At 39.4% G+C, this 23,822-nt stretch overlaps 2 protein-coding genes across 2 annotated transcripts; one reads left to right on the forward strand and one right to left on the reverse strand.

The window, feature by feature from the left end:
* Window position 1: 1 nt before the first annotated feature.
* Window positions 2-13,948, reverse strand: LOC146457839 (uncharacterized). The gene is made up of 13 exons (XM_085091559.1): window positions 13,811-13,948; window positions 11,023-11,116; window positions 10,118-10,243; window positions 9,215-9,471; window positions 8,258-8,345; window positions 7,770-8,147; window positions 6,863-7,276; window positions 6,609-6,712; window positions 6,242-6,524; window positions 5,613-5,803; window positions 5,012-5,187; window positions 819-994; window positions 2-225 (listed from the first exon to the last, which is right to left on the reverse strand). The coding sequence occupies exons 1-13, from the start codon at window positions 13,946-13,948 to the stop codon at window positions 131-133; spliced, it is 2,520 nt and encodes an 839-aa protein (XP_084947685.1). The 3' UTR covers window positions 2-130.
* A 1,872-nt stretch (window positions 13,949-15,820) lies between these two features.
* Window positions 15,821-18,525, forward strand: LOC146457840 (uncharacterized). The gene is made up of 2 exons (XM_085091560.1): window positions 15,821-17,032; window positions 17,131-18,525. The coding sequence occupies exons 1-2, from the start codon at window positions 15,821-15,823 to the stop codon at window positions 18,523-18,525; spliced, it is 2,607 nt and encodes an 868-aa protein (XP_084947686.1).
* The last annotated feature ends 5,297 nt before the right edge of the window (window positions 18,526-23,822 follow it).

The raw sequence follows: 23,822 nt of genomic DNA on the forward strand, positions 1-23,822 counted from the left end.
GACAGTAGATACCCTCACAACAGTACTTATATGATGCTGAAAACAAACAACAACTGTGATCTGGTTAATGCAAAGTTTACATAATGACAAAAGTGATAAAGAGTTTGAAAACTGTTAAACAGATAATGAGTTACTTGCCAGTGATACGAATAACTGAGCCAAGATCGACCTGTTGGATAATGCTGTCATTTGGACGCAGAAGAGTAAAAGACAAACTTCTTATTCCTATTGAGGAAACGTACCAAGACTGAAATCAGTTATGAAAAATGTGGGTCTTTCACATCTTTTTCCTTTCAGCTACATTCATCAAAATATATTTAGTAAAACGTCAGTCGCATTTTTCTAAGCTAACCTCTCTTGGGATCAGGAAAGGTGGTCGATAACGCCAGTATTGTACAAAACTAACGATTGAACACGCCCATTCTTTTCAAGAGATATTGGAGAACCTAAAGTATCCCTCTTCTCACAGAGTATGTGAACTCTAAAATCAAAATGGCAGCTGATAGTCCACAATCAACTACAGTCATAGATCGCATCACTGCCATCATCACTCTTGCTGATCTCAGCTTACAGTGGTATGAATTTCGGACGCCTTTCGCATAAGGTGTTAGCTTTCAACCCATAGATAGCGTATATCATTATAGAGAACCACAAGAGCTGCAAAACATCGTCTTGGAACATGTATGGAGGTCATGTGTTTTAATGTTATAACAAACAGCCCCACTACAAACCTTGTATGCACAAAATATTTGATATTCTGGCTTCAAAGGAGAATGGAGATCAGGAAACAAAACACAGACAAACCGTATATAACCTACCAGGAGGAATTGCAAACAAATGGCTCCCTTGGATCGGTTCTTGTTGAATTTCCTTTGGTCTGCTCATCCCAACAGACAAACATTTAAACCGCAGTTCGTCTTTCATGTACACGGTTAGTACATACAGCTTACATTTACTTAGAGATAAACTTGACTTGGACAGCTTCTTTAAGCACCTGTTAAAAAAAATCGAAATTAAACGTCAGTTCCACCAGTGGCCGATTTTATACTAGAGGACGCGTTATCCGTCTGGGCAAACTTGGGGAAACATTCGTTGTTCGTCTGGTTATTCGTCCGACGTATAAAGACGGGCACAAGACGCATTATCCGTCTGGACGAACTGTCTTCCGCTGTTCGTCGTTCAAGACGTACAATGGATTACAGTTCGTCCAGACGCATAATTTGTCTTCTGCCCGTCTTTATACTAGAGACGCATCGCTAACTGTCAAGGACGCCTAATTCTTGCCAAGAGTTGACGACTCATTTGATGTATTGAGTGGCTCAAAACGGCGTTTTGCACTTGATATCTTTCCCTCTGTCACTGGCAAGAAGTGATTGATACAACCACAGGTAAAACTGCACTTTTCACCTCACTGAGTAGGCTTCAGGAGTGGAATGTTATGTCATCTGGGCTTTGTAATGCGCCGAGTGCGTTTAAAAGACTGATGTAGCTTATGCTTTTGAAAATTGGCCTGGTTCATCTTGATAATATTATTTTCACGGGAGGAATATTTGAAGGACTGTTACAGCGGCATAAGGGAAGCATTTAAGCGTTTATGCAGCAGTGTAGGATTGAGACGTTAGCCGACGTTAGCGAGTTTCCTTCGTTCTGTCATGTTGTCACAGAGGAAGGCTTTTTCTGAAAAAATACACAAATTTAAACATGGCCCTTTCCAGAAAATGTCACATAGATCAAATGTCCTCTTGGCCTTGCCTCTAATTATCGATGGTTTCTTGACAACAACTCGGCCACTGTATAAATCAACAGAGACAGCGATAGAGTTTCTTTGGACGCCATCATGCCAGCTGGCTTTTGACAGATTTTTAAAACAACATTGCATTATCTACCAGCAAGAAAATTATTTATACGAAGAGATCACACTTTAAGTACGGAAATTATGATCATCCGTGTTAGTGTAGTGCTGAGAAGGACTGTTTGTGGTGACTTTGACTGACGTCTCCACAACCTGAGCGGAAGTCATCTTCAGAGCTTTCACTTTCTTGTGGTCGATCCCTAAGGTCAGGATTCCACTAGAGAAACTGACACTTGCATTGAATTTCTCCTTACGTTTGATTTTAAAATCGAGTATCGACCAGGTTAATGACACCAGAGGGCACTCTTCGATCCCCATTGAAAATGGTCCAACTGTTGGAATGCTGACAATGTGCCCCGGCCTATCATATTGATCTTCATTCTGAGATACTTGGCAACAATGTTTGCAAGGTGCACCCTTAGGACTGTTTGCATCAGTGTGCGACCGTTGTGCCACAAGTTTGAACCAAGATATAGGAAGGGGACCCTGATCTTTAGGTCATAATTGGATGGAAGACGTTCAGCGATGAAAAAAACCATCATGAGAGAATGTCTCACCTTAAAGTTCTGAAATAAAGTCACCAGATTGTAACGGGAACAGATGTTCTTCAGAGAGGACGTTCTTTGTCGTCGGTTGGAAGTGACACGAGAGACCAAATCATGCGTCAAGACGTTCTCTTCCCAGCCGTGTCCGATAGATTGCCTTCGCCGCAGGTCATCGTGGTGTACAGAGGACTCTGAGTGTTCTTATGTCCCATTGGCCGAAGCTTTTTTCATCATTGCAGAGATGAGGTTGCAGGTTGCAATGTGTGACGTGTACCTCGTGAGCCTCTGAAGTGGTATGTGGTGGGACCATGGACCAATTGCTGTCGATATTTATTCGACCCCTACCAGAAACTCCACGAAGGAAGACGTTCGCGCTGGAAGGTAGTAATTGCTTCTCTAAATGAAGTGAATGCTGGCCGATTCCAAACTAAAAGTCATAACGTTGCCGAGAAGCTGATCAGTGAATTAACTGTTGTTTCAGTGTACCCCGTCAAACTTCAAAGTGACCAAGGAAGCAATTTGAATCAAGCGTATTGTGGAGGTCTGCAACTATTGGGCATTGCAAAGACTCCCATTACACCACCGAATCACCATGTTGAACGTTTCAATAAAAGCCGCACGGAAATTTTGAATTGAAAGATCAGGGAAGTCCAAACAGAGTGGGACTTGCAGCATCCAACTTGCGTGATGGCATGAAGTTCGGTCCATGAGTCAACGAGACTATCCCTAATCAAGTGATGCTGGTCCGAGAAGTGAGCGATGCCTTACGTGCCATGACCGACACACCTCCAAGACAGACTTTGCTAAATTAAAGCTCTTCAAAAGAAATTTACCAGTGCGCATGATTTGGCAAGAAAATACATGAGCATGGCAGCCTTACGCCAGAAATGCAATTTTATAAACACCTCCTGGAAGAAAACTTGTTATTCGTGATTGCGTTTGGTCACACAATATTCGGAGAAGAAAAGGAAGAAATGCTAAACTTGAATGCCCTTAGTAGATCCTGTGTCTGTTTGTACCAGCTGTCTTGTCATATGTAGTTTACCGCATCCAGACGAGTACGAAGGCCAAGCCAAAGGTCATTTGCTCAGATAGATTAAAGCCTCAATTGGGTCCCCGGTGGACAGCTGGATTCCAAAAAAGTGGCTATCAAGTTTTGGTTGAAGATGTAGAAACTGTTTCGGTTGTCGAGAGTGGAGGGTTTGCGCCGTCAAAAAGGAGTCATTGTGGGAGGGGAAGAGGAAGATGACACCCGACGACCTCGGACGGTTGATACAACTGAGGTTGACAACAATGACCTGCCTGGTATTAACTCCTATTATGAAAGACCAGAGATCTGAGGAAGTTGATGATCAATCAGCATTATCGCCTGTCCACACTACACCTGAGGCATATTCTCGGAATCATGTAGACCTTCAAGGAAACAAAGGTCCCCTCGCCCTCGCGGTTTTGGGTGGATGGTTAGTTATGGCTGCAATGAGCTTAACATAACATTTTCAAGGAAACTAGGGAAGAATTAAGAACTTTTGTTGACAATTGGTGGGGGGTTACGGGTTATGAACGATTTTTGTTGTTAGAGTCATTTGTGTAAAATCCAAGTACAAAAGCACTAGGGACAGTGCTTATGAAGGGGGGTGTGGTACGGCGATGAGGAATGTGCGCACGTTGAAAACATAGTCTGTTTTCCTTGTTGCTAAGCCCAGTTAATAACTAAATGGCTATTTCCTCGAGTCGAGCACAGTGACCTATCTTTTTCATCTCGTTATTTTAAGTCAGCTATTATCCTCTTTACGTTTAAACATTTTTAGAAAAAAAATTGACGACAGAAAAAAAGTTATTACCAGGAATACGAGCTTGCCCACCACCCTTAGGCCCGAGAACTCACACACAAGAAACGTGTTGGCTGGATACTGCTTCATATTGTGCTTCTCTGCCAAGAAATGCACCTTAAATTGCCAATTATATTTTATACATCCTATGCATAACGTTTTTATAAGTTCTGCTTTATCTATGTAACTTATGTTACCACCAGACATGACAATAACTGACCTATCTTATCATATTCATTTCTCGAAGTAATACTAGAAGTGAACAATCACAGACAGTTTGAGAAAATTTTCACAACAATTTTTATTTCACGGGAATCACCTTAACAAGTTTAACCGTGACACTTCGTAATTAGCCATTTCTTTTTTAACCTACGTTATTGGACAATTGGGCCGTAAACTAAAAATAGCTAACAATGTTAAAGGAAAAAGGGTTGTTTGTCAAGTCTTTCCTTTTGTTACATTTTCAAAGCCCCTCGTAAACTGTCGTTGTATTTCCCTTACTCCTTAATCGGCCGAAAATCCTCTGGAACGTATAGAAAACATGTAAAAAAAATTTCCGATTCATCTTAAAAGTTGCTTCATGCAACTGGACCAAACTTCCTACCCAACTCGGCAGCCTTGGTGAAGGCAAATCCAGTTCGATCGGTCTGTTCAGTCGGTCAAAAAATTATGCATGTCTTATGAAACTAGTAAAGGACGTATGAACTAATGCGACAGTAAATAACATGCAAATCTAAGAGGCCTAAAAAGTAAAGAGTAACACTGAACTCTTGGAATTTACTCACCCGTCTGACTCACTATTGGCGGCCCAACGTTGTAACTGAACGAGCATAATTTCTTTTTCTGAATAAGAAGCAGGACCGTCCTCAAATGAAAGCTCTCTTTCTGGGAATTCTGTAAACCACAATTCACATTCATCTCCACAAGAAAGAGAAAACTCGTAGCTCGCACTCATCGGTACCTAGAATGTTCAATAACTTTATCACTTTCGAGCTGAACGTGTGCGTAAAGCGACACTTTACAGAATGTAGGCATTATACGAGTTGTTTGCGCGAGTATCAGTCATTGCCGGTCCTAACAACATTCACTTAGACGATCGCATTTGACTTACGGACCACGTTTGATACTGAATTACATTTTTCGGAGGCGATTTAACAAAGCAACTTATATAAAACCTCGCTACTTTAAATAGCTCACAGTGATATGAAGTTTCTATAACGTTTAGAGAGTTCAGGAATACTTTGATGTTACAAATGACATTGCAAGAGTCCAAAAATACACCACAGTTATGGGTCTACGTCCTATGTACACAGGTACCCCTTTAGGAGAAAAAATGGAGGAAAATTGAAATCGTTCTATTATTGCTTAGAGATAAGGTTATTCTACCTGTAAATAGGAAGTCATTCTTTCGCCATAGTTGTCGCTGACCTCAAATGTCGTAGACATGTTGAACGTGGTTGTATAACCATCAGGTGGCTGATCAAAGATTGGATTTTCGCGAAGAGTTGTAAATCCCTCAGTATTCACATACCTATACCATAATTCCCGGCGAGCTCCTTGGGCCTCAACGACAGAATCTGTACAGGTGAGAGAGGTTTATTTGTTTTTAAAAATGACCGGACGACAGTTTGAAAAGACCCTTTCGATAATAAACTGGTCTTGATAGCGAATGCAAGGATGTTTACTTTTTGATGAGAATTCCCCTCCAAATATTGTAAGAATTACTTTTACAAACTTGTTTTTCAATGGAAAAAAATCGGGCACGCAAATAATATTAAGTTTTAAACTGTACATTTTGTCAAATGAAATGCTCATAACATGTAGTTTATGGAAAAATAATTGAATAATATCGGACATAATTAAGAAATCATCTCTCTAATATGTCGATACACAGGCGAGTTTTGGGATGAAAGAGATCAAATTGTAAACATCGTATTATGAGTTAATATCAACCATTGTTACTCTACACCAAGACAAATAACAGTGCACAATGTCTAATCATGGTACTCACGCACCGAAAGAAGCTACAGCGACGCTACCGGCAGGGGGAAAGGAGTGGCTGACGAATTCCACTATTACGTAGCTGCCGGTTCTTGGAGGCGTGCATTGGAACAATAACTTGGAGGGGCTGTTAGAAATGCTCATATCGCTACACTCGGAGTAAGGGCTGTTATCATCAGTCACGAATAATGTTGATGATTCAGCGTGTTCGTCACAGCAGTTAACAAACAGATCCACTGTAACTGTGAATACGAAAGTCTGCTTGGCTAGGGTTATTATCCATCTCGGATTACGTATCTACAGAGAAAAAAATTCGATGAGAATAACATCCAGTTTTCAAATATTGTAATAGAATGCACATAAAGGAAAAATTAATCTTACGATATCTCGAAAAAATGATGTATACGGTAGGATATCCGATAAAGAAAATGTTTCTTGTCCCTCAATCTGGCCTTGGGTCCAGCTTTTATCCTTAATCATATTCACTGTAGATATGAAACGCAAACAAAATTAGCCTCAGTTTGTTACCTTCGTCTAAAAAGTAACTTTATGGAAAGGGAGACCAAACAAATTGATTGTTTAGTTACATATTCAAAAACCGTTTCCAGAGAGAGAAATGATCTGGTCTCAAGTACCTTGGAAGCTTTCACATATAAAACCATTCATATTTGTGCAATCAGCGTTCAACAGCTTTGTCTCATGTCTGCTGAGTGCCCCACATGAACTCTTGACATCCATAAGCGGGTAGCCATTTTTCCATTGTTTATGATCAACAATGTTTCCGTCATTCCAAAGCCAGGTATCAAGTCCATTCTTAAATCTCGTTCGATGGAATCCCACAAAAAAGTCCGTTTCGGAGTTAGTGATGCTCATAAGCAGCCTAATCAAGTCATCGCTGGATAAAACAGCATTCTTTAGTATTGCCAGGTCCCCTCCTTGCTGCCTACAGGATGCACGGGCGCCGTCCCAGGTTCTTCGCGTATCCACGAAGAAACGAAGGCAAGATTGGCCAACAGGTATCCAGCCAGGGTAACAGCTTCTATTACTCTCTGCAACAAATATTACATACATATACTACTGATTCGAAAACAAAAACATTGATTCAAAACAATAATAAATCAAGACTCGGATTAACAAAGCTCTCTCAAGTGAAGACAATTCTAAGAATGGATTTTGGATAATAGGCTTTTTATCTAAGCAATACATATGAAATAGATCATCCTGCGATAGCTTGCAAAGACCATGATAAGTAAATCAATACATGTTATCATTCTTTTTTAAGAAGACACCGCCGGTAGGCAATGAGATATCTATTGCAGCACAGTAGTAACACCTGATGGCTGGGAGAAACGCTATGGTAATGGTGTTTGCATTTCACTCTAATTATGAAGCACAAAGCCCTCTCAGCAGAAGTTTGAAGATAAAGATGACGAGTGTTTGCACAGGCAGCGTTATTGAGCTCTCCCAAACGTTTTCGAGTGTTGCCGTAATTCATGGAAACTACTTTACAAAAATTGGACGTTTATCGAGCTCCAAACTTACCTGGAAGAAGAGTAACGGGAAATGTTGCTGTTCCAACTATTGAGCAACAGTCCACTGACGTGTTAGAAATGCTTATCCTACTGGAGTTAGAACTTAAAGCAAATTCAAAGATTTCATCAGTAGCTTCGTTTCTTTTAGCAATGAAAAAGTCCTGGGGAAAGCGCTGAGAGTCGTTAAGGTAGAGAACTGTTGATATGATGGGTCTTCTGTTGTTGAATGCAGGATAAATGAACATCATGGTGTCGTTCTCACTGCGCCAGCTCTGATGAGCTGTAAACTGAAATTTGTGCCGCCATTGATCGTGGGCTGGTATGGAGTGAACTCGATAAATCTCACTGTTTTTTTCCCTCCTTGAAGCGACATGGAACACTTGAGGGTCTGCGATAAACGCAAATACAATGCAAGAGATGTTTAGCATTAACACAAGAGGAAAAGTAAATCGGTAATTTTAAGACAAAAAATAATACTTTCTCAGTTAAGGTACAAACCACGTTTGCAAGATCCTTTTATGAAGCTAACTTCATCCAAAGCAGCATCGCCAAAGTATGAACTCCCTCTTATTCCGTCTATGATAATCTAACAAACAAGCAATATATTGCTGAAGGTGAGTTATGTCGGTCAGTGTGTCCTTATACAGGGCCCCTCAGGATAACAGCCCCGTAGCTGATTGGGCCACCCTGTCTTAAATAAAGTTCACTTAATTACTTACTTACTTACTCACTCACTCACTCACTCACTCACTCACTCACTCACTCACTCACTCACTCACTCACTCACTCACTCACTCACTCACTCACTCACTCACTCACTCACTCACTCACTTACTTACTTACTTACTTGCTTACTTACTTATACACAATTGATTTTGTGATCATACGTTTTAGTGCCTCTTAGTTCACCTATTGTCTTTTTTTACCCCTTTTTACCTTTTTATCCCCTCTTATCACCATTTTTAATTTCGTAAGGGTGGGGTGGGGGAGCGGCGGTGGAGGCGCTGTCATTCGACTCAGTTTTTTTCTCCTATCTTTTTAAATCAGTTCCTACCCCTCAACACGTAGCCAGTGGTTTCAAAATCAAGATATTAACTAAATTTTTAGAAAAAAAAGTGATAAAAGAGACTACGTTATACTAACGAAATGGCGTTGGAAATTACACCAGCATAACAGTGCTGGAGGAGCTTACTGATAGTTTTTCAGGCTGATTTTGCAGAAAGGAAAAGTATTTCTTGCAGAACTTATTGGTCAGTCCTCTAATCTGGCATTACGACACACTAGAAGGTGACCAGCGAAACATAGTTTGTAGTGATGAGATGATAAGTCCCGAGAAGCCATCCTGAAAAGTGACGGAATAAAAAGACATGTCTGTCTGTAAAAGTCACGACACTGCTTTATGTTCCACATAGCGATATCATATAAGGGGTTGTCAAACAATATCTTGATACAAACCTGATACTCAGATTTCCCTTCAGTTATCTCAATCTGTGCTTTAATCCAGCGGTCTCCCCAATGACCAGACTTAACCCATACGATCTTTTCCGAGCCATTCATGGTTTTCATGCTGATCACAACACAACTCATAGTACTACCGTAGAAATTATAATGGAATGTCATGCACTTGGTACCATTCAAAGGAGGGCTCCATAATCTTGCTTTGTCTAGTGAACGGCCAGAAGACGATTCTATGTAAATGTAATATCCATTACCTATAAAGACAAAAAAATAAAACATTCATTGAAGACTTCTAATCTTTCAGCTGCTCGAATCCAGTCACAATAGCATAATATCTTAACTAATACTAGTCAGCTTGTTTTTGTTTGCTAGAAATCACGCTTTGACTATCAATGGCTGTTCTGTATTCTGCAGAAAATAGTAAAGTAAAGCGCGCGCGTTTCAGAAATTAATGGAAGGGTTTTAAAATGAATAAATCCCTTCCTGACTTGCTGGTATGTTGGATGAGAATGATAATGCCCTTGGCTAAAAACTAAAAAAATTGTCTCAAAATTTCGCAGTTGCCCTCGAAACTTCGCTTCTAGACCAAATCTTCATTTTGTTGGACAATCATTCAGCTTTGGGCATTATCCATCGATATACCAGCCGCCTGATTATTTAATAAATATTTTCGTTTGCACTCCACCAGCGAAGCAGCACCATAGTTTCTTTAGAAACTGCTCCCCTTATGAATTACCCGACATGCAACTTCCATGGACATCAAAATATCGTTTGCACGTGAACTGCACGTCTCTGACACTTCTTGTCATTCAGCAACTTGTTAATGTGCGGCTGCCTTATGGAGGTTTTTGCCTTACCTCACTTAGAGACATAATCATGGAAAAAGAAGAATGGTTTAACCTGACACGTCTCGAGACGGGCCTGTGAACCTTGTGGGAGACTCCCCTCGATATCTTTCCCAGTCCGTCTCGTCCGTTTGCTTCTCGTTTGTCCATCCACACAAATCTTTATCAAAGGAACAGTTTCCTGCAATAGAGTAAATATAATACGCTAATTGAAACATTTTGACACTATTTTATCTCCTACCACAGTTATCGATTGAATACAAATAAAACTTCGTAGCCTTTACGATATTCTTATGTTAAAAATCTTTTCAATCAGTTTTCAATCTTGTGAGGTTTCTGTTCGAAATTTATCCGTTACACCAAGTATATTCGATAGACTGACTTTCGCCGACTTAATCTAAATTATTCTGCATGCAAACTATAGGCCATTTCCGAGTTACTTTGAACCTCATTATGAAAGCGAGGCCATGTGCAAAGTTTTTATTATAAAAATTGGTTTTCATTCATATGCAAACAAAACTCATTTTCATATGAAAAGTTTTGCACTTAGCCTCGCTTCCATAATGAGGTTAAAGCAACTCGGAAATGGCCTATTTAATTTATTTAAAATTGACGAAAGAAGCCTTTTTTTCATACGTGAATAACTTTTATTCCACTCTTTCATTGTCTTAGTCAATGATAATTTGCTGGATCTTAATTTATGGTCTTACTCCCCGGACTTACAAATTCATCTAAAAATGAGGGATGAACCTCATCAAACTTTCGGTACATTTTCCAGCTGTATAAAGTTTGAAAATTGAAAAAGTTGACCTTTGAGATGTCGCCCAATTTAAAATTCACTGCGCTGGTTGAAACTCCAAATTAAAGTTTATACTTGGAGTGTCGCTGCTTTTGGTGGAGGAGTAGTAAGCTCATTCGCGTGCTTAAGATTCCTTCATGCAGACTGGTTGAACAGCTTACCTTGATTTGCATCCGCTGCCAATGCTACATTTAGCCACGAACACCAGAATATCAAAATAGCGAATTCGATGAACTTCATTTCTTTCTTCTGGCCCTGCAAGTAAAATCACGTGCAAATAACTACATTGTAATGTAAGGGCAGTCCGTACCCTTAATAACTCAGTGCTGACACAAAGTATTATTTGAATTTCAACAAAAATTGATCTCTCCTAATAAGCAGCGAATCCGCGCACAGCGGAACTTGCCTGATTTTTTAGCCACAAACTTTAATTGAATTTGCTAAGCTTCAAACAAGCCTTCGACATCTTCGTTGTCGTGATTTTTTTGTGGATTGCTTCAACAAATTTCAGCGCCAGTTTTGCAAGAACTGAGCATAACTTTAAATGAATCTTTTAAACATTATCTGCTATTTTTCTTTCTTCGGTCTTTTTTAATATATCAATTACCTTAATCCAATGTCTTTTATTTTGGTACTGGTTTAATTTCGTTATTTTGACTCACAATTAAAGCACACGAAAATTAAACATCAGGAAATTTATCTGTAGAGAGTAATTGTGAAGGAGGCTGGTCGCTTAAACGCCATGATGCAAAGTGTGTGGTAGCAATCTATCTCCGGCACACTTAGCCCATGACGATTTTGCCCCTCTACATATGTTTTTAGAGATAAAACTATATATTCTTTGGTACTGGCGTTTTTTGCTTTATCAGTTTTTCTAAATAATGGATCAACTATAGCATGAATTTTAGCTGATACGTTTGCACGATATTTTGTGAATCCTTATACACGCAAATTAAACAAGTGTTATTGTACTTGGTAATACTTGACAATACACTTGCTTTAGGTGTTGTTGGAACAACTCTACTTTCACACAGTTAAACCAGACCGAACGCACTGTGTTAGGCTTGTATCCACTAACATATGTATTTGTGAAGTATTAAATGCATCGAAAAAGAATTAACATGCCGTGAACGGCTAAATGTAATTTATAATTTGCAATTTGCAACATCTTGTAATCCAAACATTACTCGTACTTTTTTTCTTCTTTTCAATTCATGAGGAAAGGAGTGCATGGTTTGTTCTTCAATTTCCTTACAGTTAACTTTAAAACTAGAATTCATCAATTTATTTTTTGATGATGAGAGACTAGGCAATAACTGCTCATGAATCAGGAGTTTATTTCTTTAAATTTGTAAGCTGCACAACTGTGGAGTCAGTAAACTGAATAAAATAACACAATTAAAAATGTTTTACCAGCGTGTCAATCATTTACGGGGAAGAAGTTTACCCTTTTTTATTTTTGCTTCCTGTACCTATTCTTCCTTTTTCAAATGCTTTTTATAATGGAAAGAATTTAGTTTTAAATCGCAAATAAAGAAGACAAAATAACAGGCAAATAGCGAAAGTGCAGCCAGCGCCAGCTTTTATCACTGATAGACACCACAGCTTGGTAAAACATTCATGTGTTCAAAAAGATAAAGCCAAAATAAATAAAATAAAACAGCCTCTAACACAGGCTCTTTTTAAAAGAATAGATAACAACAAAGTGACATATACCCACAAACTTGCAAGGAGAGTCGGTGAACGTAATGGAGCTGAAACTTTTGAAAGCTTCAGAAACGCGAAACGATGGCGAGCCAAATCGTCGTTATTGTAGTTACATGGTCATGACCACAAACACAGATTGTTGCAAAGCAAATAGTGCTATGCTTGAATGTAAATAAAGAAATTAAACTCAATGTACCATCTGCCTATACAGTCAAAAGTATCTCACAAGATCACTACAAAGCCGCAAACCTGGGTAAGATGCAATCAACATCACATCCTTTTTGTGTAAACAAAAGGTTGTTTTAATTTGAGTAACGAACATGTATCAGATGTATACGGAGAAGATATCTTGTGAAGAAGTTACGATAAGAGCACAACAACCAAATTAGCTCACGGCTTTAAATAAAAAATACAGGCAGGCAACTGATGCTTCAAAATTTACCGTACGCTCTCATTCCAATTCTAATTGCCAAAATATGTAACGACAGGATTGTGTGGTGGAAAGGGGTTCCTGAAAGAATAGAGCACGTCACTACTCGAATTACGTTTATCAAAAAAAGAGGAAAATAGCATAATAACGCTTTCCAAAAGTGTAAAAAGAGAAAAAAAAAAAAAATCATACCTATAGTAGGACTTCTTTCCATGAAGAGTCCTCTGTTTCAAAACAACTCGATGAAAAAACCGAAAAACAGGGATGTTCTTGTTTTTCAGTTGACAAAAAGAACACACTCTAAAGGGAAAACAAATCTGTAACTACCTGCAGTAATTTCCATGACATCAAAGCTTAAATTTGAAGCCTATCTTGAGTAATTAAACCCGTAACATTTTCACCAAGATAGTACGAACTCCTCGTGTAGTGTTCGTGAAAAAGGATCAAGGATCTTGAGCGGTTATTACCAATGAAATTAATGTCTTATGTTTGCTGTCACTGGGTCAATAAAGCGGTATCATGAATTATTCTTCGTCTTCCTAAACCCATGTTCAGTTCAGTCCTACGAAGCCTTTGCACGGCGGGTTAATCGTGATCCACATAATGTTTAAACTGAATTATCAAATGTAAGCAGAGCGAGGTAAAATATCAAAATATTGTTGGAGAGATTTGAGAATATCCATCTTCTACATGACCAGAGAGATTTGAAATGTCATGGGATCTTGATTGATTGATCCTGGTTTGATGGTTTCATAGGCGTTTTGACAGATACGTACTATTTTACCGTCAGTTTTGCTAATTGAAGTTTTTACTGTTATGCAAATATCAGAGGGAGCCTTTAACTGAGCGGCCTTCTGACTGAGGAAGTCTCTTTCGGCGTTTTTCAAACCTAAATTTCTTGCAATGAACTGATCTTCAAAGAACACTCCTTGCTGAAGCAATGTGATCATATTTCAAGCCCTGTAAATTGAGCGTGCCTGACAACTGAACAAATATTTATATTATATAGACTCTGGGGGCTTGTTCGATGAAAAAAATATATTTATCCCTTTTTACGTTTTTATTTTATCGCTTAACAGTAGCCAGTGTTTTCAGTAGTGTGAACCCAACATACATGGAAGGAAAGCTAAATGCTTTGACATTCATTTTGATTTCATTCCAGTTTTTTTTTTGCAAGAAAACATAACTTTCCTGACGTGGTTTGTGAGTAAAAATAAATTTCCGCATCAAGCCACGGTGTCCCAGTTGGTGGTAAAGTGAATCACCATGGTCAGTTTGATAAATATATCAGAGGATGAATTAATTTCGAGGAGGAACTTTACCTAAAAATGGGTCATCTGCATCACATTTTGGTTAGGTTAGTCTTAGAAAAAACGTTCAGTATCAGGTTTGTATAAAAGCCTCGATAATTGTAAAGATTTATCCTGTTTCTACTGATCTGTCGATAATTAACGAATCAGGCAACTGAAATTATCAATTTGGATGTAAACGTTAAGCTTTCTTGAAGCCTACGAACAACTGTTACATTTCAAAGGTTATTTGCCGTGTTTCATACCTGAAATACTGTCACTGAGTTTTTTGCTCAGTGTTGCTGTTGTTGAAAAGGAGACAAACGTTCATAAAATTGAATAGCCGGGCTAACCGGTTGTCAAGAGTCCCTTGAACTATCGCTCCATGCAAAGTTTGTTAACTAAACTCATTAACCAGAGAAGGTTTGGCATGGCAACCTAATTAGTGCAACCGGTAACTCCAGCTGCCATCTCGCAACTCTTGAAGTTTTTAACGTTTGGCTTTCTAATTAGTGAAGCCGTAAAAAAAGCTATTTTCGTTTATTGGCTATGCTTTTTTGATAAGTTGTCGATTCACCTGCAGTACAATTTCTTTTTGGTGGAATAAACAATTATATCCAACTTGCAAGCCTGTGGTGATTGATGATTACTATCCATGCACTTACAGGGAAAAAATTACCCAATTTACGCCCAATGAATTGCTCCCGATTTTCTGTTGCGGGTACAAAATTATCAACAAATGGAAAAAAATATTGTTGGCAATTGTTACATTAATCAACACCAATTAGTACCAAAAATTCATTACATTACCAACGATATCTTTAAAGGCGTCTTGAACTGAATAAGTGATGACTCAGGACGTTTTAATGACACTTTTGTGAGAACAAACAACTTTTAGTAATCGTTCATAAAGAAACTTAAATCGAACTTCAAAACCCGGTATTCTTCGTGAAGTATCCCTACGTTTCATGATATTTCCTTCGCTTAAGATGCTAACTTTTTTCAAATAGTTGTTGGCAGGTGAAAAAATGTCAACTCACTAAGCTAGCTAGGGAAACATTACCGCAATGATGAAGATCGATGTATAGATAAATCAAAGTAACTACCATCCACAAAGTGTTGATGGTTAGCCTTCTATCCAATCAGCTTACAATCGACACGTCACGCGTTCTAACTTGATGTCACTTGTTTAGGGTCTTAATGTTCGCGATTTTGGCAACGAAAATAACTAGACCGGAGAAACGTATGTCGCGGATTATTTTTGTTCGTTGTGTGACATTTAGCTTAGCGTTACATATTTTGAACATTTTTCTTATAGCACCTGGACAGATCACGCGGTTGACACACGTGATCACGTGAACATTGAACATGCTGTATTTTTTGATGAAGGAGAATTTTCTGTTTTGTACGGAGTGTGGTTGTAGAGTTAGGTTTTGAAACCCGTTCGCTTGCTGGAAATCTGTATTTTTATGCAACATTAAAGACGATCAATAAATTAATGACGAGTGGTCCTCAGAGCCGGATGTGATCGACATGCCGGGAAAATTGGCCATGAATAAGAAGATTCGAGAAACGCACAGAAAACATACGAAGAAAGTGCTTGTAGCCGTAAACGAAGCTCTGTGTGAATTTGATGGTTCAGCTGTCGCAAAGGATAAGGTTACACGGATTATTACTATGCTCAACAATAAATTAGCGACCTTAAAAGCACAGGATGAGTCAATTCTGGCGGCAGTAGAGGAGCCGAACATTGTAATTGAAGTAGAAGAATCGGAGAAATTTCGCGCCCAAATCCATGCCGCGCTGGTAAAACTACAAAGATGCCAAACTAGCGAAAACGAATCTAATGAACTGCTCCAGAGTGCTCCAGGTGTTTCAACTCCACCTGTTAATGCGAAATTGCCGAAATTGGACATTAAGAAGTTTATTGGCGATCCGAAAGAATGGCAGTCCTTTTGGGACGTGTTTAGTTCAGCCTCACACCCAAACAAGGCGCTCAAGAATGTCGACAAATTTAACTACCTGAGGAGCTTGCTTGAAGGCACAGCTTTATCGGCTATAACTGGACTGGCATTGACAGAGTCTAATTACGCGAATGCTGTTGATATCCTGAAGCAGAAGTTTGGAAACAAACAGTTTATAATCAGTTCCCACATGGAAGCTCCTTTGAGGTGGAAACCGGTGACGGCGTTGGCAGACATCAAGGGCTTGCGCGTTGTGCTCGATAAGGTGGAAATCCAAGTGAGGGGTTTACAGGCCCTTGGAATCGAATCGGATCAATATGGTGCCTTACGGATACCGATTTTTATGGAAAAATTACCGGAAGAGTTACGTTTGATAGTAAGTCGGGGAAACAAGGATGACTGGAAGCTCGACTCTGTACTTCGCTCCGTAAAATTCGAAGTGGATGCTCGTGAGCGCTGTAACATTCGCCCGTCTGCTGAAAAATCGCCCGTTAAGAAGCCGTACACAACTGGGAGTGCACTACTGAGTGGAAATCGAGCGGAGTTTAACTGTTTGTTTTGCAAAGGAAACCACCGAGCAGCCGAGTGTCGTGTTGTGACAAATATTGATCAGAGGAGGGATATTCTAAGGAAACAAGGGAGATGTTTTATTTGTTTGCGCCGCGGAGGACACTTGGCCCGAAATTGTGACTCAAAAATTCAGTGTTTTACATGTAAAAGCCGTCATCACGTGGCTGTTTGTGATAGTGGGAATTCTTGTGGTAGTGCCAATTCTGCAATGGTGGGTGCATGTAATTTGCCTGAAATGTCCACACCCGTAATGCATGTCAGTTCAGGAATGCATGTGTTTCTTTAAACTGTTTAAGTTGTTGTATCAAGACCAGGAATGGCATCCAGCCAAAGTTTAAAGGTTTGTGCTATTTTGACACTGGGGCTCAGAGATCGTATGTTTCCCAAAGAGTTGTGAATGCACTGAAACTGGAGACTGTCAAGACAGAGACACTACGGATTACAACATTTGGTAGCCGGGACCAACAGTTGCAAGCAGTTAATCTCGGTGAACTAACTCTAACTAAGCCAGAGACAGGCTTTGCAATGACTTTGAATGCCTTCTCAGTTCCTCATATTTGTAGTGATTTGCAAGGCCAAGACCTTCACTGGGTAAAGGAGAACTATCAACGCCTTAAGGACATTGATTTTGCTGACACGTGCACTGATTGTGGTCCTATGCAGATTGATTTATTGATTGGTTCAGACTACATCTGGAATTTCCTTGATGGCAAGACGATACGGGGGGAGAAGTCGGGTCATGGTGGTCCCGCTGCTGTCTCAACGAAAGTGGGATGGGTGTTGTCCGTCCCGGTTGAAAACCTTCCCCAGGAGAAGCTGTCCGGTATGCAGTTTTTGTCGACTCATGACTTGAGAGTAGATTCGCGAGAAACCGAAGAAACCCTGCAGAAGGATCTGCAGCAACTATGGGACTTGGATTCTTTTGGTATTCGAGATCAAGATACAGTCCATGAAGCTTTCGAGAAGAATTTAACTTTTAAAGACGGCAGGTATTCCTTGCACTTGCCCTGGAAGGAGCACCATGAGTTGCTTCCCGATAACTTTGAGAACTGTGTAGCGCGATTGAGCTCACAATTGAAACGCCTAAGGAGAGAACCAGAGATCTTGAGAGAGTATAATTCCATTATTCAGGATCAGTTGCGGTGTGGGATAATTGACCGTATGAAAGGCCCAGATGTTGGAAACGTATATTACTTACCTCACCATGTAGTGGTGCGCAAGGACGCCCTAACAATCAAGTTGTGTGTTGTTTTTGATGCTTTGTCCAATGCAACCAAGGACAGCCCTAGTCTGAATGATTGCCTTTATTCAGGGCCGGTCTTAATCCCTACGATTTTCAAGATTCTCCTGCGGTTCAGAGAAAGGAAAATTGCCCTAGTGGGCGACATCGAAAAGGCATTTCTGAAGATTGGAATTAGAGAGGAGGATCGTGATGCCCGACGCTTAATTTGGGTTGATAGTGTGATGGAGAATGATCCAGGACTGGTGCTGTACAGATTTTGTCGTGTCGTGTTTGGTGTCAATGCCAGCCCATTTTTGTTGAATGCTTCTTTGAAACACCACATCAGTCAGTACCAAGCAAATCCACAGTTTGTTGTGAACTTGATGAACTCATTTTTTGTGAATGACTTAGTGTCAGGTGAAAGGAGTGTCGAGAGAGGGTTGTTCCTTCACCGGAAGCCAAAGAAGTGCTTGTCAGAATGAGGTTTTAACCTAAGGAAGTGGGTTTCAAATTCACCCACGCTCCTGGAACTAATATCTGAAGAGCAAGCTAGAGTTGGGGAAAGTAACCCTGAATCTAAGATGGTAGTGGAGGACACTGAGTCTTATGCAAAAACCACCACAGGAAACCTGGAAAGGCTTGAGATGAAGAATCGACATAAGGTGCTGGGTCTAAATTGGGACTGTGTTTCAGACAAATTCACCTTCAAATTTGAAGCGTTGAGGCTTGCAGAAGGTCTGGAACCAACCAAAAGAAATTTTTTGAAGGTCACATCAAGTCTCTTTGATCCCCTTGGAATTCTCAGTTCTGTTCTAGTACATATGAAGGTGCTGTTTTAAACTCTTTGTGAGGAGAATGTCTACTGGGATGTACCACTCCTGAAAGAGGCACGAAAACAGTGGAACAAGTAGCTTAGGGATCTGCAAGAGGTGCAGGAAATCCTAGTTCCTCGATGCGTGTATGAAGGTGTGGAAGAGGTGGTAACGTCTTACTCTCTTCATGCTGTTACATTACTCTCTTCATGCTGTACTTGGTTCTAGAGGCGAGCAGTGGCTACTTTCCAGTTTTGTTGCCATCAAAACCCAGAGTTGCTCTATTTTCAAGGGATTCTATTTCTAGGATAGAATTACTATCAGGAGTAATTCTCGCAAGACTAGCGTCTTCAGTAAGGGAAGCACTGCAATCTCAGACCAAAATTGACAAGACCTACTTATAGTTAGACAGCAAGACTGCAATTTGCTGGATCAAGGGGTCCAAGGAGTGGAAGCAGTTCGTCCAGAATCGCGTGAATGAAATTTTGTCCCTTTCAGAGAAATCAATGTGGAATCATTGCCCGGGGATCGAAAACCCTGCAGATATTGGATCGCGAGGACAGTTTGCTTCGAATTTGAAGAGCAATCGATTATGGTGGAAGGGACCCACATGGCTATCGGAGCCAGCGTCCAGTTGGCCAAGGTCTGAAGATGAACCCCAACCTGTGACTGAAGAATGCCGTGCAGAGTTGAAGAAACGAGCAGCAGGGAAGGGTTCCGATGTATCACTACTCCTCACCACGGACAGCAGACCTGATCTTGAAGCCTGTATTCCAGTTAAAAACTTTAGCTGTTGCGACACATTATTCCGTGTTACAGCCTTGGTGCTACGTTTTGTCAGAAATTTAAAGATCAAGGCCAAAATATTATAAGAAGGAACTGTCTTTTGCAGGGAGAAATCACAGAAGCTGAAGTTGCGAATGCCGAAACACAATGGTTGAGAAGTGTCCAGAAAAACTTGAAGTCCCAAGCAAATTACAATCAATTGAAACACAGGTTTGGTCTTTACGAAGATGACAGTGGAGCGATGAGATGTAAGAGACGAATCGCCAATGCTGATCTACCACACGAAACTAGATTTCCAGCCCTGCTACCTCGAGACCACTATATTGTGACATTAATAGCGAGACAAGCCCACAAGACAAGCCTCCGTCGCATCTGTTCCACAGACATTAAATTTAAACTTCGTACTAACGAATTAAAAACATATCTTCTCGCTCGAGGTTACCATAACACTTTCCTTGATGAACAATTCCCACTGGCTGCTAACATTCCTCATATTAACGCGTTATAAACTAAACTTAAACATTCCACTGACCTTTTACCCCTTGTGGTTACATATAACCAAGAACTTCCTAACATCTCTAATATCTTACGCAAACATTTTAACGTATTACTCTCCTCTAAACGCTACAAGGACGTTCTCAGGCAAACACCCTTCGGTGTTTACAGACGTAGCCCTAATCTTCGAGACCTTCTAGTTAGAGCGCAATTGCCCATCACCAATAATTTTTTACCGTGCTCAATGCGCTGTGGACAAAATTGTGCCACTTGCCCTTGCATTACTAACGGCCTCACACATTATACTTTTTATTCCACAGGCGAAACTGGTTTTATCACTTTACAGATAACTTGTGACATTTAAAACGAAATCTACATGTTACACATATAACACATAGGTGAAACCGAACGACGTGTCAAATACAGATTCAATTACGAACACAGACGTTCAGTTGACAAACCTAAAATTATATCTAAACCCGCGTTCGTTTCTGAACATTTTCTTCCTCATACTAACCAGTCTAACACCGAAATGCAACTTATTCCACTAGAAATAATCCACTCTTTGCGTGATTCATTTTTTTCTGTTATATGTCTAGTTATTAACGTGAAGAAACATTGAATGTTTAAAAAAAAAAACAATTGGCCTTAACCGTTCGTGACTGTTTGCAGAATGTTTTACATACAAGTCTGAAACGTCAACAAAATTTTATTTATTTAATGGCCAAGAGGTGATTAAAGGCTAGAAGAAATTTGCATGTTATTTTGCAGACTTTCACTCGCCCACTTTTTATCCCTTGTCGCATTATTTTTCTTTTTGAATTCGACTTTTTGTACGTTTTTCTTTTACTAGGGCGTTTCTCAAATGTACTGTTAACTGAAAATTATTTTTTGTGCGATACCCCGAACGGAAAGACAATTATTATTTTTAAGCTAAATGTTAATACATTCATCATGATTTTGGATAACATATGCGCAAGTTTTAACCACAAATTCTTGCTTGATCAGTTAAAGAAAATAAAATGAGTACTAATTTGCCCAAAAGGTTTTCTGGTCTCTCAAAAAATGGGCTTCATGTACCCTATTCTCAGAAAGAGAGTTACTGACAAAATTTATGACGGCGTGTGATACACTTTCAATAAAATTTAAGTTATTCTTTGAATGATACCAGAAGACTTATGCTACCCGGGCATGGAAAGTCTTTCCTCATTTTTTACTTGCTCGTGGGTAAAGGGTGAACACGCGTTTGTTGATGACTTTGAAAGGCTATGTATAATTTCTCACACTAACGAGTTTTCCTTGGTCGCGGCAGTAGTACTAGTCTGTTACAAGCGACAGAGCAATTTTCTCTATCAAGCAACTTTGTCCATAAATCGGCGTGAAACGTGCACTCTATTTTTTGAACAAGACTTACTACAGAAAAATTCTCCAAACATCTTCATAGGCCACAACAACTCAATATTGTCTTTAACAGCCTTATGTTATTTCTGTCAGTGAAATTGGTATTTTGGATTTCTTATGGACGACAAAATTCTTTAGCGATGTTTTAAACACTTTGACAACAGAACATTCATCTGCTGGCAAATCACACCCACCTTCGGCAAATGATGACTTTGCAACGATCCAAATAAAGATGATTTTTAGCTTAGGACAACGCTCGGCCAGCAGTCGTGTAGTCGTATTTTGATAACTTGTGTGTACAGGTGTAGATGAGTCAGCAAGGGAATATAGTTTATTGGCCAATTTGAAACGGAAGTTGTTTCTTATTGGTCGTAATGCCCATAACCTAGTGTGTAATAAAACACACCTGTACTTTTTAATCTATCGGACCATATCAGAAGTCCATAAGAGTGGCTAATTATAGAAAGATCAAGCGTACTAGTTTTGGTCAGTGTAAGTAACTACGGAACATTAATTTCCTGTATTTTCTGTTGGCCACCAGAATTGTTGTGCACGATGTTTGCACTCCTTTCTGAAAACGTGAAGCATCGGTTTACTGCTAAGTGCGCCAGCTATAACGGGAAGCTTTAGAAACTGCCACCGAATACATTACTTTTATAAAAACGATTAATTTCGACGTTATAACTTCTAGACGTTGCAGCTCATCAGTAGGGACCTTACGGAACTACGACGGCAACGGCAACGAAAACTCGTTACCCAGAAATACATACCCACATTAGCTGGTCTATTGTGTGATGATTCCAAACCGTTCTTCTTGTAGCGCGTAGTTGAATTATGTCGGAACATAATTAGTACAAAATGCGTTTCCAGGTTCTGTTCTCCTAAGAACTTTTGATTTGATCATTTCACGTTGTTTTAATCTGCCGAGGACGTCAAACAAATGCATTAAGATTTTCCATGACGCAAAGGCATTATTTTAATATTTTCTCAATTTCTTTGTTTTTGGCTTCAATTGTCATTACCTTCGTGTTTGCGTATTAGGTTCCTCACGGAATGGCTTGCAAAGCAGATTAAGTGAAAATACTAATAAAAAAGGATTCTGGTAAGGTTCTTATTATCATTATGTTTTGACTTTTGTAATTATTAGTTGCTTAGTTGGTGTTAGTTGGCCACAATTTTTAAGGCCAAAAAATAATAATCATAGATGAGTTAAAAAACAGATTAAACAAACTCATTTTCAGCTTCACTTAAGCTGATCAGAAAAAATAAACAGAAATGCAAAAGAAAGTTAAAACATTAAAGCTTTAGTTCAAACATTATAAGCAGTACATCTTCTTTTCTCGCCAAAGCCGTTATAACATGCAACAAGCTTTTCGAATTAAAAAGACATTAATGAGAAATTTATTTCCGCCTATGTAAGCTTTGTATAAGACTTAGGCTCAACTTTATACATAGGCAATTAAAATTGCCTTGAAAATTTTTGCCCACTTGTGAAAGATATTTAGTTGGAGTCGCAGCTTTAATCTCTGTCGACAAAAAAGTCTTTGCAAGCTTCCGTCCAGTAGTCCTTAGACAGCTGTGTATATGGTTACTGTTTCACACGCACATGGCATTAAACGTTTTTATGTTTAACTGTGTCTTAATCCTTTCTTATTCCTTGTCTAATTATTTTTAACCGTTCGCGATTAATGTATATCTTAAAAGTATTTCTCATGAACGCAGTTTGAGGAAGTGGTCAGTCTTAAATCGGCCTTCCGAGCACTTCCAACACAGTTTGAAAGAAAGAAAAAAGGTTGAAAGGAACTTTTCGAAAAAACGGTTTTACAATCATGTAATACTAATAGAACGGTAATTTGCCTTCCAAACGGTTGGAATGAAAAACTGAAAGTGAAATAATACGTCCGAAGGTCTTCCGCTCCCGTGTCATTTGCATTTCAAATGTTTGAACCGAGAATTTTAGCTAAATAAAAAACGCCTCACCAGGAGCTCTTTTTTTATTTAGCCCAAATTTTGGTTTATACTTCCGGAAACGTTCCGACTATTTAGCATCCAGGCGAAGAGCCTGTTTTTTTTATTGGTAGATCAAGACACTTATGTTATGTCCCGCTTAATGGCGAGCGAATCCAATAAAATGAAAATGGATATTTTGTACAAATAGAAGGTAATTTCCGTTCCACCGAACGAAACATTGGAGTGCTGACTCCAATTTAGGTCGTCCGTTTGTTACGGGAAGTGTCCGTTATATGCGGGCTATACAGTTGCAATTAACGGTTTTGCTAAATGGA

The sequence above is a fragment of the Pavona decussata genome, unplaced genomic scaffold, assembly GCF_977016875.1.
Source record: "Pavona decussata unplaced genomic scaffold, jaPavDecu1.1 SCAFFOLD_237, whole genome shotgun sequence".
Classification (NCBI taxonomy): Eukaryota; Metazoa; Cnidaria; class Anthozoa; order Scleractinia; family Agariciidae; genus Pavona; species Pavona decussata.

What these genes read in the sequence shown, in the direction of transcription:
- LOC146457839 (XM_085091559.1), bottom strand. Translation starts at nt 13,948, where the DNA reads ATGATCACATTGCTTCAGCAAGGAGTGTTCTTTGAAGATCAGTTCATT. An exon ending in GGCAGCGGATGCAAATCAAG is followed by an intron (nt 10,244 to 11,022) that starts GTAAGCTGTTCA and finishes ACTCTATTGCAG; the next exon opens with GAAACTGTTCCTTTGATAAA. An exon ending in AAGGGAAATCTGAGTATCAG is followed by an intron (nt 8,346 to 9,214) that starts GTTTGTATCAAG and finishes CTTGTTTGTTAG; the next exon opens with ATTATCATAGACGGAATAAG.
- LOC146457840 (XM_085091560.1), top strand. Translation starts at nt 15,821, where the DNA reads ATGCCGGGAAAATTGGCCATGAATAAGAAGATTCGAGAAACGCACAGA. An exon ending in GTAGTGCCAATTCTGCAATG is followed by an intron (nt 17,033 to 17,130) that starts GTGGGTGCATGT and finishes TGTTGTATCAAG; the next exon opens with ACCAGGAATGGCATCCAGCC.